The 15,067-nt window shown below is 42.5% G+C and overlaps 1 protein-coding gene across 1 annotated transcript in view; it reads right to left on the bottom strand.

Annotated features, from left to right (window-relative positions):
- Positions 1–9,173: 9,173 nt before the first annotated feature.
- LOC144269991 (synaptotagmin-like protein 2) overlaps positions 9,174–15,067 on the bottom strand; it is a 39,714-nt gene continuing 33,820 nt past the window's right edge. The window contains exons 15-16 of the mRNA XM_077826137.1: positions 14,433–14,638; positions 9,174–10,096 (exon numbers count right to left, since the gene is read on the bottom strand). Coding sequence (XP_077682263.1) covers positions 9,951–10,096; positions 14,433–14,638 — 352 coding nt within the window. The 3' untranslated portion in view covers positions 9,174–9,950. The remainder of the gene's footprint in view (positions 10,097–14,432; positions 14,639–15,067) is intronic.

Genomic DNA, 15,067 nt, shown 5'->3' with positions numbered 1-15,067 from the left:
ATGTCCTGGCAGCTGTGAATCCAAGACCGATTACAGTACTGCAAATGGTCATATACGAGAAGCTCTAACTGTTGCATACTATTGTGAAAGCCAGAAGCAGCAGGAAGACGTTAAGAGGATTATTATTTCGACAACACCAGCAGTTTGCAGGGCCTTTACTGACAAGTCTGAAGACAAAGGTACAATGGCGCCCTAAAGCAACTGAGAATTGAGCCCACAGACTCCACTAAACTTACTGTTTTTTTTAAAGAGCATTTTACGATGGTTGAAGGTGCCAGAGTGACGGCCCTGGAGCCTGACGGGCTCACACCATCCCAGGACAGGTATAACGCGATTGACAGCGGTAGCATTACACAAGGTGTCAGTTTGGCCCTGTCTCTTTTTTAGTACTGTAACTTATCGTATGGCACCCTGACATACCGAGTGCAGCCTGCATTTTAGTCTAGCCCCATTCGTCAAATAAAGGAAGGACTCGTTGTATGTTTTCTCAGAAAGAGCCCCAGGCTCCCTAGCAAAACACTGGTGTCCCTGAAAATGAATTAACAACCATTGCTCAGTGTATTGTAGGTGTGTGCTCAGGGGCCTTATTTCAGAGTATGCTACACTTCAAAAGGGCACAGGCTGATTGGGCTACATGGCAGTTTTCCCATTCAAGCATTCCAGCTGAGCAGCCAAAACTCAGATTAAAGCCAAGAGCAGATCCTCCAGCAGGAACTTTATGCCCTTGTAGCCCTACAGGTCTTTCCAGTGAGAGCACAGAATCTCTTCATGCCCCATACATCAGGAAGAATTAATAATGAAGGGACGGGAGGGTGTAGCAATTTTTCTCAATGCAGCCTGCCTTTAGCTACTGCCATTGTTAGAAAATGGTTCTGTGGTTTCCCCCCTTGAGACTTGCCATCGATCACTTGTTTACAGCTGGAACATGACTTTGACTTGCTGGTAGCCTGCAAGGTCGGTTTAGGGATGCTGCACATACAGAGTCTGCTTTTGTTCTACTGAAGTCAACGGCAGTATTGCAATGAGCTGTGAATAGGCCCTACCATGGGCTAAGGGACAAGGAAGCTAGCATGTGTTTTGAAATCCTGGTCTGAGACTAAACACAACACATGACTAGTCCATCAGCTACACTTTTATCGGAAGCTCAACTACTTGGTTAGACACAGTATTGGGGGTTTTGTGGCTGTATTATTAATATTTTTCCATTTTACAAATGGTGTTGTAAATAATGAATTACAACAGAAGGCCTGAAAAAAATGCCCTGAGGATAGCCAGCAGAGCTTTGTACTTTGGTCTCCCACCTTTTGCCTTTGGACAGGCCATTAAAACACAGCAGGCAGGCGTAATTCTGAACCATGAGAGGGATTTCATTGCCATAAAGGCGTGGCAGATCCAGCTGCACAATTTTCCATTTTAATAGAAGAAAATATTTGCCTGCTTATTTAAACCCATTTCCTAGCTCAATGACTGTGCCACAGATTGCAGATGTGCTAAGTAAGCCAGCAAAGAAATGAGCCTTCACTGGCTCCTTGTTACATTTTTGATTAACCTGATTGTATTGTGGTAGCGTGAAGGGGCACCAAATAATAAATGTTGACACCCCCCCCCCCCCTTAGGGCCTGATCCTGACTTTACTAGGAGGGGAAGAAATTCATCACCTCCCTGGATAGGGCCCTTATTGCTTGGCTTATTGTTCAGTCTCCTAACTTCCCGATGCACGTGCAACAGTGCTAAACCAAGCTCAGAGTCTGATCCACTGCTCACTAAAGTCCATGGCAAAGCTCCCATTGGCCTCAGTGGACTGATTCAGGCCCTCAGCCCATGGGTCTGTGAGGTGCCAGTGGGAGGGGAGGGTGCCCAGCAGAATCACTGCTTGTCTCATTCCAAATGTTCACCTTCGCTGGGCACCTGCCACCCAGACCCTGGTTAGATTTTACCAATTGAATCCAGGGGGAAGTTCACCTGCATGAACATTAAATAGAAGCCAAAAAAGGCTGTGACCCAGGGATATTAAACAAGTCTGTTGTACCAGCCACCTCAGGAGCTCTGCCAGGCCTGGCCTGTGCCCCTCAGCAGCGTAATGAGATCATATATCCACCCTGCATAGGTGATTTTTCCTCCCTAGGAATACAGTTCTGCCTAGCACCCTGGTTAGTTTGGTGTTCATCCCGAGGCTCTGACTAGCAGTAAATATTCATTTGTGCTGGGGAAGGGTGGAGGAGCAGGCTTGGCTTTAGCAATGCTGTGATAAATCCATGAGCTACAATACCACTATGGGCTGGCCGTGGGAGAATAATCAGGATGATTGAAAGGGAAAATGAGAAGTGTGACAAACCTTGTAGAAGATCTGCGCAGCCAAGCTGAGAGGTCAGCTGTATGCAGCTCTCTCTGGCATCTCTTCTCCCCAGGTCAATTATTAATTGTTACTATTTACCAAGGGCCAGCTACGTATACCTAAATATTGGTTAACCACATATGCCCCAGCAGTCCCCTGGCTTCAGGGGGACTGTTCGTGGAGTGAGGTGAGGAGGGGAATAAGAATCTGGCTGTATTGTTTATGGGAGCGTGCACAATATGGAATCATAGACATGGCGGATGCGAAGGGACCTTGCACAGTCATCAAGTCCAAGGTCCTGCACTGTGGCAGAGCCAAGTGACCCTAAACCATCCGTGACAGGTGTATGTCCAACCTGTTCTGAAAAACTTCCAGGGTTGGGGATTCCACAGCCTCCCTTAGGAGCCTCTTTCACAGCTTAACTACCCTAATGTTAAAAAGTTTTTCCTAATGTCTACCCTAAATTTCCCTGGCTGCAGATTAACCCCATAATTTCTTGTCCTATCTGCAGTGGTCATGGAGACCAGTTGATCCCCATCCCCTTTATAACAGCCTTTGGCATATTTGACGACTGTTATCAGGTTCCTCCTCAGTCATCTTTTCCCAAGATTAAACATAGCCAGTTTTTTTAACCTTTCCTCATCTATCAGGTTTTCTAGCCTTTTATTATTTTTGTTGCTCTTTTTTGCATTCTTTGTCCACATCTTTCCTAAAGTGTAGCATGCAGAATTAGACACAATACGCCAGCTGAGGCCTCACCCCGTACTGAGGAGGGTGGGACAATTACATCCCATGTCTTACATGCAACACTCCTGTTAATACACCCCCACAATGAGATTATCCTTTTTTGCAGCTGTATCACATTGTTGATTCCTATTCAATCTGTGATCCACTCTAACCCCCCCATCCTTCTTTGCTAGTCAGTTATTCCCCATTTTCTAATTGTGCATATGATTTTTCCTTCCTAAGCATAGTTCTTGGAATTTGTCTGTATTGAATTTCATCTTGTTGATTTCAGACCAGTTCTCCAATTTGTTAAGGTTGTTTTGAGTTCTAATCCTGTTCTCCACAGTGCTTGCAACCCCTCCCAGCTTGGTGTCATTTGCAAGTTTTATAAGCATACTCGTCTCTCTCTTATTCAAGTCATTAACGAACATATTGAACAAATAGCAGACCCAGGACTGACCTCTGAGGATCCCACTATATACACCCTCCCAGTTTGAGAGCGAACAATTGAGAACTGGTCTTTGAGTACGATCTTTCAATAAATTGTGCATCTACTTTATAGTAATTTAACCTAGACCACATTTCCCTTGTTTGCTTAGGGGAATGGCATGTGGGATTGTATCAAAACCTTACTAAAAATCAAGATTATTACATCTACTCCTTTTCCCCATCCACTAAGCGAGTAGCCTTGTCAAAAAGGGAAATTAGGTTGGTTTAGCATGGTTTGGTTTTGATCAAGGCATGCTGGCTAGTCCTTATAACCTTATTATCCTCTAGGTGCTTAGGAATTGGTTGTTCAATAATTTGCTCTAGTACCTTTTCCTGGTATTGAAATTAGGCTTACTGGTCTATGATTTCCTGGGTTCTCTTTGTTCCCCTTTTTAAAGGTAAGTACGTTGTTTGCCCTTCTCCAATCCTCTGGCACTCCCCAAGAGTTCTCAAAGATAATTGCTAATGGTGCCAAGATTGCTTCAGTTAATTCCTTAAGTATTTTAGGATGAATTTCATCATGCAAGGGCCCTGAGGCCTGATGCTTTCTAGACATATAAGAGCACATCATGCAGGAGCCCAGACCACATCTAGATGCAATCTCCATTTCAGAAATGGTTCCATCATTCAGTAAGATTTTTGCCTTCTTGGTACTTTTGAAGCAGGAATCGTTCACGTGTTGGGCCTGATCTCACACCACTTTTATGCTGGTATAAACGTCAGTGGAGCTACTTGCCATAAGATCCAGAATCAGGCTCACTGTTAGAACCCTGTATCTGAACATTGGCAGGAAAACCAAACATGACTAAGATACCAAAATGTAAATAACTAGGGGAGAAGTTAGTAACTAAGGGTGTGGCTACACTTGCAGCTGTAGAGCGCTGTGTGTTAAACCCACCTTCGGAGCGCGCAGTAGGGAAAGCACTGCAGTTTGGCCACACTGACAGCTGACAGCACACTAGGGCGGCCACATTTGCGGCACTTGCAGCGGTGTTGGGAGGGGTGCATTATGGGCAGCTATCCCAGCATGCAAGTGACTGCAATGTGCTTTTCAAATGGGGGGTGGAGTGTGACAGAGAGTGTGTTGTGTGTATGTGGGGGGAGAGAGAGTGGGTTTTTGGGGTGCTGAGTGTGTGTCAGCATGCTGTCTTGTAAGTTCAGACCCCCTTTCTCCCCCCATTCACTCAAAGCGAACAGTAAATGTTTGCTTTTTCTTGGAGCTGATAAGCAGCCGGCTTCTCCAAAACTGAGCTTTGAAAGGGCATTTCCGCATTCCTGTAGCCAATTTCACAACAATGACAAGAGTGGCCACTTGACTTGAGGGGATTATGGGATGTTTCCGGAGGCTGATCAGAGCGCAGTAAAGCACCACCTCGTTCACACTGGCGCCATGGCGCTCCAGCTGGGGCACAGCGAACGTTATTCCACTCGCCGAAGTGGAGTACCAGCAGCGCTGTAGTCGCAGAGTCAGAGTGCTCTACGTACCTTGCCAGTGTGGATTGGGAGTGAGCTAGTGCACCCGGGGCTCCTTTATTGTGCTGTAACTCGCAAGTGTAGCCAAGCCCTAAGAACAATTACACTGAATATACACTTATCAGAAACTGAAGTGTGGTTTATTGATTTTGTTTCTTACACACAGGTCAGTTTTACAAATTCCTTTTGGTTTATTTAACCAGCTCACAAAATACAGTATTTCTTCTTTAAGAACATCTTATTACATAGATTTATGTTGTTGGGTGGACACCCGCTTGGGCCCAGAGGGGTTTAAGATAGCCCTGGGAGAGGGCTGGGGCAGGGGAAGAGCTGGGCTGATTGGCAGAGCAGCCGCAGCTGCAGGCCACACCCCAAACAGACCCAGCAGGCCTTATAAAAGCCAGGGAAGCCAGGAACAGAAGAACACTCTCTCTCTAGCTCTGAGAGGGAGGGACCTGGCTGTAGAGACTGGAATAGAGGACCTAGTTGGGAGCAGGGCTGGGGAAAGGCCAAGGGAGCTAGAGAGCTCTGGCCTAGGAAAGCCCCAGGCTGCAGGCCTGAGAAAGCCTATTAGGTATGGGGGTTGCGGGGCAGCCACGGGTAGGCAGAGGCAGTGGGTCCAAACCCAACCTTGCCTGTGATGAGTGGCTCATACTGCAGTATGCCCCAGGGCACAGGGGCTATCTGGTGACTGGCAGGAGCCTATGACTGATGTGAGGTAGGGATAGTGAGTGGGGGGTTCCCCTGGGAGGGGGAGACCTAGAACTGTGGGGTACTGTCAGGAGGCAGCACCCAGTGAAAGGGGCACTGGGGTTCTGGGAGGGACACAGGAGCCAGCAGCAAGGGGAGACACCAGCGTGAAGAGGGTGCTCTGGAGGCTGGTGAGCTAATTTCCTCAGATGACCAGCAGGAGGTGCTGCCGGTGAGTCTGCGTCCTGTGACGGGGGGTCTACTAATATTTCTCTCTGCAGCTTATGAGTTTCACAATAAGATCAGTTTTGCTTTTCTCTCTGTCTTGGTCAAGAGTAGAGCTGGACAAACACATCGTAATAGATACTTTACTTCACCAACGTTGACTTTTCCAAGTACAGACAGTAACCATGGATACTCTTCAAGATTACCAACATTAATTTGGTGAATAATTTGTCCAAAGATTGTTCACGAGCTGTTTGTTAACCAACTACTTGGAACAATCTGAGCAGGTCTGATTAGACACAGGTCACATGGTATGCTTCTGTTTCCTGCCTGGAGGAGCAGAGCTTCTTATAAGCTGGCTTCTTATACACATCCTGCTACTGGTGAATTAGAAATTTGCTATTTGAGCAAAACACTCCTGCTTGTAAATTCACTCGCAAGATATCTGCAAAAAGCAGATATGAAAGGGGCATGAGCACAAGGAAAGCACATGCACTCATGAGTGCAGAAGAATGGTCATGGGAAGCTTTTCCCTGCAGAATTTGCCCAGCTCTACTCACACTAACTTTTTCCATTTAAAAAACAGGCCAGATCCTGTAACCCAGGTAGGCCTACTCCGGACAATAGGATTACTTGTGTCCCACCAGTAATTGGTGGCTGCAGGATCTAGCCCTAAGGACAATAATTTTGGTTTCAGCTGCATACAAAGACATAGAATCATAGACTATCAGAGTTGGAAGGGACCTCAGGAGGTCATCTAGTCCAACTCCCTGCTCAAAGCAGGACCAATCCGCAATTTTTGCCCCAGATCCCTAAATGGCCCCCTCAAGGATTGAACTCACAACCCTGGGTTTAGCAGGCCAATGCTCAAACCACTGAGCTGTCCCTCCCCTCCAAGACATACCTGACTTCAACAAAGTTGCATGTTTATATCCAGGGGAGTTATGGACCTAAATATATTTACTATATATAGGAAAAGCCCTGTCTCGTGAAGGGAGTTTGTTTAGTCCATTATACAAAAAATAATAAATACAACAGAATCCTTTTGGTATGTTGTTTCCAAATTAATCTGCAGCACATGTTAACATGGACCTGTGCTATAGCAGCCTATAACATTTAGATACTTTTACCTCTTGCAGGTAGCATTCACAGACTACAAATGTCAATGTAAGACACATACCAAAGGCCATTAACTTTTTATTTGCTACAGGTTCCTCCACTCCTATGTATGACACTGACATGTGACAAAGTGCCTTGCATTTTTGCAGATAAAGTGCTTTTTCTGTTAAGTGAAGCAGATATGACCTCCTACATAACACGTGACTATGCTACCACTTTATTATGCTTGGCAGTGTAATCTTTTACTCTGATGCGCTAATAAATACTAAAAGCTTCTGAAATTAATCAGGGCTTAATTTACCAAAAAAACCCACCAAAAACCAATGCAACCTTAAAACAAAAATATCCAGATCACAATACCTTGGGCCAAACTTCAACACCAGGGATGAACTTGGCCCTGTAACGATGATTATTTAACTTTGTTGGCACCATATTAGGAAATAACTGAATCTTAGGTGTGGCGCTAATGCTAATATGAAATAAATACTTGAACTTTTCAAATTACTTTTTGTGTGTGTAAACAGCAGTTTTGGCACATTCACCACAAATGTACAGACACTAAATCACTGAAAGGAAAAAATAGATATGCATTTGCATTATGGCCCAAAATGTTGATACCCCTTATTCACAATAAATAGCACTTCACTCCACAGACAGTAGTCCCACTGACTGTGGGACTCGGGAGCAGATTCTGATGCTCTTACTATTTGAATAGTACCTTACTCTATGTAAGCAGAAAATCGGTATGTTATAGGCCAGATTTTCATACCCGTCCTCAGGTTTAGTAGCACCTTAGCCAAGGAGTGATCATCTCAACTTTGATGGCACTATCCATGGAGTAAAGCATTACTCCATGTAAAAGTATCTGAATCCAGTCTGAAAACTTCATTGAAACCAACAACTTTACTACTGTGAGTAGCCTTAAGATTTTAAATTGAGCAAATGCCACTGTGGGGCCAATCTACTCCTTTTGCTCACACTTCAGAGACAGTGAATGGGATAATCTGTGTGAGCAAAGTGAACCAGATTGGGACTCAGACAATGTGTATCTCTTCATTTGATCTTGTTTTCCTATGAGCTATTTCTTAGTGCTTCAACACTACAGTTGGCCAACATTTTTCTAACACTGTCAAAAAATGATTGTTTTACTAAAATGAATTTTTTAATGGAAAAAGCTACCAACATCAACTTAACTTTTCAGGGTTTGGGAAAAAGTGTCTATCACTTACACTTTTTTTTTGGTAAGCTGACCGTCTGTGGTAATCTAAGACGGGTGTTTTGGTAAACAAATTTAAAAAAGGAAATTAAGAGCCACAAAAACCCAAAAAATCCTTTTTGAACTCTTCAAAAAGGAAAACAAACTTCAAATGTTTTCATGATTCCCCCCACATTTCTCAACAAGCTCTACTCAGCCTTGCAAATCGCTTTTAAAGGTCAGATATCTAGAGAAGAAATTTCGCCAAGAGTAACCACTCTAGACTAAGCAAGTAGGATTCTTTTTAGTGCGGCATTGCCTCTAACTTACAGGATATGTATGTATAGATGGCTACTCAGACCATGCTAATGATAGGTATAAGGAGATCATTTGGTATCTGAGGGAAATCATTCTATTTAATCAGAACATGTACATTTAAAGAGGAAATTACAAAGCTGCATTTAAAATGGTTGCAAAATCTCTACTGATGTGCACTGGATAGATGCAAAATCCCCAAAAGCTACTATTTAATGATAACTCCAACATAGATCACAACTTGTTGACATCAGTTGAGAGAGAGGAAGATCAAAGTAGTAGCCAGAAGTACAAGGAGCAGTGGGAGACTTTGCCAGCTCTTTTTACTATGTAACTTGTTTGTACATACTGAACCAAAGTAAGGTCATGGAATACTTACCTTTCCCATCAGTTCCAAAATCTCTCTCCTTTCCTCGTTTTGTGGCTGCAGTTTTGACCTCTCAATACACATCAGGCTGACACACAGACTGCTTGCTACATATAATTTCATACTTAATGTTTTATATACACAAGGCATTTGAAAGAACTGATTTGGCCCAGCAGTGATTTAATCATATTTTGTATTTGGCTGAGTGCAACCTAATTTATATTCCACTGCAGTTTCACTTTAAGTAAGTGACTTGCCCAAGGTCACAGAGGAAGTTTGTGGCAAGGCTGGGAATAGAACCTTTATCTACTGAGTCCTGGGCTGGTACATTAGCTGCAAGACCATCATTCTTCACTTCCGAATAAAAGTAGTATGGAATTAAATTTGTTGAATTCTTCTTGGATAGCTTAGTCATGTTGCTACGTTGTCTGCTCCAAACAGTCCTCTTTCTGCAGGTTCACCTTGGATCTCAAAGCAATCTAAAGTGTAGTTTTTTGTTTTTTCCCCCTGAGTCATAGCCACATTATCAGTGACAGATGGCAAGGTCCCATTTTGAGATGCTTTCAATGCTGCATCCAGTATGAAGCGTACCACTTGAAATGGAATATGGATAATGCTAAGCTGCAGCTTTATTACAACTGTCTCACTGCACAGAAAAACAGCACAAAATCCAGTAACAAAATAAACCCTGTATTAAAAAAAAATATTTACACTTCTTCCCTGCCAATGTACTGAGACTCTAATGAAATCTAAGAGTATATAAATGATTAACAAAAGTAACCAATGTGTTTTCTTGGCTTTTTGCTAAAATCAAGCATAGCATCAGTTTAGCATCTTTTAAGTCCTCTACTGGGAGATTAACACCACTTAGCACCTGCCATCTTTAAAGCACAATGCAATCATTATCTAATTAACCAGACACCTGTGCAGGTAGGGGAGGGGCTTCATTCCCTGCTCATGGGGAGCTTCCCAATTCTAATGAATATGCTCATACTTTTAATTGTACAACAGAAGTTTCATTTCAGTTTCCTCCTCCCTGCCAGTGAGCGCAGCGGCAGTGATCCTTCAATCCATTCATTGGAGGCTGACATCATTTCCTGCCAAAAGGCCACTTCCTCCTGCGTGGAGTCCATCCAGTCTACAGAGATACCGTAGCTAGTGCCTTGGAAAGAACAAGGACATGATCATAGCAAGAGCTGCAGAAGAGGTTTCTACTAAATTCTTGCATGTAATCTAGTCCTTCATTTTATGTTTGTATTTAATATACATTAAAATAAATGTAGCATGTATTAAATGTACTGGTGTATGATTTGATATTTTTTGCTAGCTATTCCTTAAATAATAAAAAGGAATGGCCTAATGGGTAAAAATATATTAGCCAGAATTTGTCTGGATTGATTTTTAAAGCAGTACTAGACTTTTGAGGATTATTTATTTGTAGGTTTAGCATAAGTATTAAAAAAATCCATAATTTTCTTTTGCATTGCAATTTAATTTTCCTGTTCAAAATGTTGTGTAAAATATTTGTTTTTATATAAATAAATATACAACCCCCCCAAAACAAACTCAAAAGTGCCAAAAAGCTCTAACGTGCCCCTATTAAAGCATTTAAAAAAAGGCAAATTAACAACTCTAAAAATAAAACAAGCATCTATCAATAAAAACCAAGCATAAAATAACTCCCTAAAAATTAATAAAAAACCCCAAGCACTCCAACTTATTACAGCATAACAATGCAAAACTCATTGGTCCCAATTTAAAAATTATATGAATAAAGTGCCTTGCCATAAAACTTTGGGTTTGTCCTGCCAAGACTTCCCCAAAGCATCATGTTGCAACCTACAAAACCTGGCTCCTTCCTACCATGGATTAAAATAGTGGCCAGCTAGGTTGATTACAAGTCTAAACCAATAACTATAACAAACTAGCAGAACAGTATGTGTATATGTAATTAAATGCATATGCTAATTGTTGTATCTTCAATAAATGCAGTGTACCCCTCCCACCCCACCCCCCAAAAAAAATCCCATGAGCTTCTTATAAGCATAATACAAGTGCAAAAAAAGGTTAATGGAGGTAAATGTGAAGCCTTAGCTGGAATACAGTGTCCAGTTCTTGGTGCCATACTTTGAGAGAGATGTGGGCAAACTGGAGAGAGGGCAACAAAAGTGATAAGATGTTAAGAAAACCTGACCTCTGAGGAAAGGTTTAAAAAAGCTTGGTATGTTTAGTCCTGAGACAAGCCTCAGAGGGGACCTGATTAACAGTCTTCAAATATGTCAAAGGCTGTTTATAAAGAGGATGGTGAACAATTATTCTCCATGTCCACTGAAGGTAGGACATGATGGAATGGGCTTAATCTGCAGCAAGGGAGATTTAGGTTAGATAATAAGAAAAATGTTCTAACTATAAGAATAGGTAAGTACTGGAATAGGTTATCAAGGGAGACTGTAGAGTCCTTGTCACTAGAGGTTTTTAAAAAAAACAGTTAGACATATGACTGTCAGGGATGGTCTAAACATACTTGGTCCTGCCTCAGCATGGGGGTGGGGTTGAAATGGACTAGATGGCCTCTTGAGAGCCCTTCCAGTCCTATATTCTATAACACTGCCAACCAGATAAATGTCTGAATTTGGACCAGATCATATTAGCAACAATGAAGCCTGAATGTGATATTTTTATATCTCGTTTATTAGCTGCTTGGAGCTGCTATTTCACAGTTGGGAACTTCATAACTCTCTTGGTGACATGTTAAGAGACAGAAAACAGAGGGTGTGCTGGCAAGTCCCACACTGTTAAGTACGTCTGAGAGGAAGATCTTTTCAACTGCTACAAATGTTTTCCAAACAACCCCTGGGGACTGTTCATCCTGTATTATAACCCATTGAGACTTCCTCTGCCTCTTCCCTCTCAGCAAGGCCTCCTGTAACAATTTCCTGGTCTAATCATAAATGAATGCAGTTTAGATTTGAGTTATACTTGTTGCACTTAGACAGTTTCATGTAGAAAAATACAATCTGCCAATGCCTAAATGTAGGACATGCTGCAAGCTAACTCACAATGAGCACCATCAGAAAGAGGCATAGAACAGATTTCAGCAGAATGGAATTCATTTCTTTAGTGTCAATGTTGATTATAATCTCTGCATTAGGAGGCACCATTGTTTAAGTCAACTATTTGTATTAAAGGCAGGAGGACTGGGATAATAGAGGGGAGAGTGTGCTTATAAAATATGCAGATGACACCAAGCTGTGAGGAGCCATACGCACTTTGGAGAACAGGATTGGAATTCAAAATGACCTTGACAGATTAGAAAAATCTGTCTGAAATCAACAGGATAAATTCAATAGAGACAAGTGTAAAATACTTCACTTAGGAAGGAACCCCCTGCAAACAAATGCACAATTAAAAAATGGGGACTAACTGCTAGCTGGCTGTGCTGCTGAAAAAGGATCTGGGGATCACAAATTGAATACGAGTCAACAGTGTGACAAAGTTGCAAAAAAGGCTCATGTCATTCTGGGGCCTATGAACAGGAGTGACATATGTAAGATACAGGCAACTCTACTTGGCACTGGCAAGGCCTCAGCTGGAGTACTGTGCCCAGTTCAGGGCACCACACTTCAGGAAAGATGGGGGATTGGACAGAATCCAGAAGAAAGCAACAAAAATGATAATAGGTTAGAAAACCTGACCTATGAGGAAAGATTAAAAACATCTGGGCATATTTAGTCTTGAGAAAAGAAGACTGAGGGGGTGACCTGATCAGAGTCTTCAAAACATGTGAAGGGCTGTTATACAGAAGACAGTGATCAGTTATTCTCCATGTCCATTGAAGGGAGGACAAGAAGTAAAATGGGCTTAATCTGCAACAAGGGATATTTATGTTGGATATGAGGGGGGGAAAAAACCTAACAGTATGGGCAGTTAAGCTCTAATACGCACTTCCAAGGGAGGTTGTAGAATCCCCAACACTGGAAGTTTTTTAGAATCTGTTGGACAAACACCTGTCAGGGATGGTCTAGATCAACTTGGTCCTGCCTCAGAGCAGGAGGCTGGACTGATGGCTCTCAAGGTCCCTTCCAGCCATTCATGTCTAAGATTCTGTGAAGATCTCTCCTCAAAAAGGAGCTGGGGGAAGTAAGACTGGAACAGAAGCAAAGAGGCAACAAAGGATGACTATCCAAGTGAAGGGCATCGAAGCAGTGTGTCAGAAAACACAATTTCTAATGGACATCCATATAGAAATCTTGCTACAGAAACTCTGACATCATCTATATCTCACCCTGTGGGTATCTGGTCTATTTAGGAGCCCCACTGGCAGAATATATAAGCATATCCCTGACCTTAAGGGTCATAATCCTGCTGAAATAACACACTTGAAGTTGGGCACATGTGTAAATGCTTGCCTGAATTGGGACCTTAGACTGTAAACTTTGACTGTCTCTTAATATGTCTATACAGCACCAAGCAAAATGGGGTGCCAATCTCAATGGGAGGTTGTCGGCACTTCTGTGATCAAAATAAATCTAACAATATTTATGTCCAGCAGACTATACTTTTCCATTTTGTGCTTTATTTCTAGCTACCATAATCTCAGAACTGACTGTGCACCATGAGTACCCAGTATGCATCCAACGCCATTGTAAGGTATTCATTATTGGTCTGTCTTGTAAATTTCAATATATTGTTTCAGAGGGAGTTACCCGGTAGTGCTGATGCACATTAAGAAAAAGGACTTGTGTAAGCACTATTCAGTCAATGAAGAAGTGCTGTACTTTATTTGGGGGAGCGGTTGCAAACAGAAGGAGCGTTTCCTCTCTTTCTCAAACTAGAGCCAGTTCTTGGGGTGGAGTTGCTTCCTAGGATCCAGGTATTCGTGCAGACCTCCCAACAGTCCCAGGTTTTGCAAGACTGTCCTGCTTTCACCTATAAAACCCCCTGTCCTGGTTGAAATGGCTCTTGGCTTGCAGGGCTGGCTGGGTTTGACTCCCTGCTCCAGGCATTGCAACCTGCTTCTCCTCTTCCTGTGCTCTCTAATGTGCTCCTTGCTCTGAGACCATGTATGCCTCCCCATGGGCCTTTCCTGGCCCCTGTCCGAGCCTGGCACATGCTCAGAATGTCGGAGCGGAGCCCAGCTAGCCCCTCACGACAGGAGTTGCTGCATCAGGGCAGGATGAGCTCTCTCTGCAACTCTCCCACTCTCTGGGGGCAGGTCCATCCCACTTTAGCCCATGAGAACATTGGGAGGGATATTGGTGTTTGGGCTGAGATTCCTGAAAGAAGGGTTTCATTTGTGACCGCCTCTGACCTAGGACTGGTGTGTGCATGTAAATCCAAGTTACACTTGGAATACACCCACACTCCTTGTCACTGACATCTCCTCCAACATGAAGCAGACCTGGACGGCCCCATCATGTTCTATGTGGCGACAATATTGAACAAAATTTAGTTTAAAGAAAAAAAAATTCTCCTGACTCAAATAAGGATCCAATTACCTGTCCCAAGGCCCAGCCTGATCCCTCCGAGGAAGTGATTGGTTAGTTTTTCATGATCCCACACAGTCAGCTCAACACAGGCATCTTTCAGATCTTCTGTGTGGAACCCATCATACACAATAGTGTGATTAAAAACAGGGTTTGGGTCTCTTTTAATAACTCTGGTCTTCTGGTAACTCTTCTTACTGGTGTCTGGAAGCACATAGCTTAGAGAGGAGAAAAAAATCATCATGTAATGCAGAGTTAAACAATTTTTAAAACTATTTTCTGGTTTTGTTTTTTGGAAAGGATGGATCTTAACCAAATTTCTGGGTCCACAGACTCCTCAATTGTGAGCTTAGGGGAAATTTGGTCTCAATTTAACAACTAGTCTCTAGAGACATTAGAATAGTCAAAAGATTTAAATGAAAGATTTTTTGTCATAAGATTCCATCTTAAAAGTGAAAGTTTTCATGAAGAGTTTTCTCTATTTTAAAATTTGATGGTTTTGGCAAAGATTTGGTGAGCATTTATAAAAATTATTCATTTTCAGTTTATATTTATAAAAATAAATTTGATTTTTTAAAATAAACAATATCTTGAACGGACATTAGCACAAGAACCCAATTACTGTGATACTTAACAATAATCCAGTA

The sequence above is a fragment of the Eretmochelys imbricata genome, chromosome 9 (assembly GCF_965152235.1).
Source record: "Eretmochelys imbricata isolate rEreImb1 chromosome 9, rEreImb1.hap1, whole genome shotgun sequence".
Classification (NCBI taxonomy): Eukaryota; Metazoa; Chordata; order Testudines; family Cheloniidae; genus Eretmochelys; species Eretmochelys imbricata.
The sequence above is the reverse complement of the archived record's forward strand: the minus strand, read 5'-3'. Positions and strand labels throughout refer to the sequence as shown.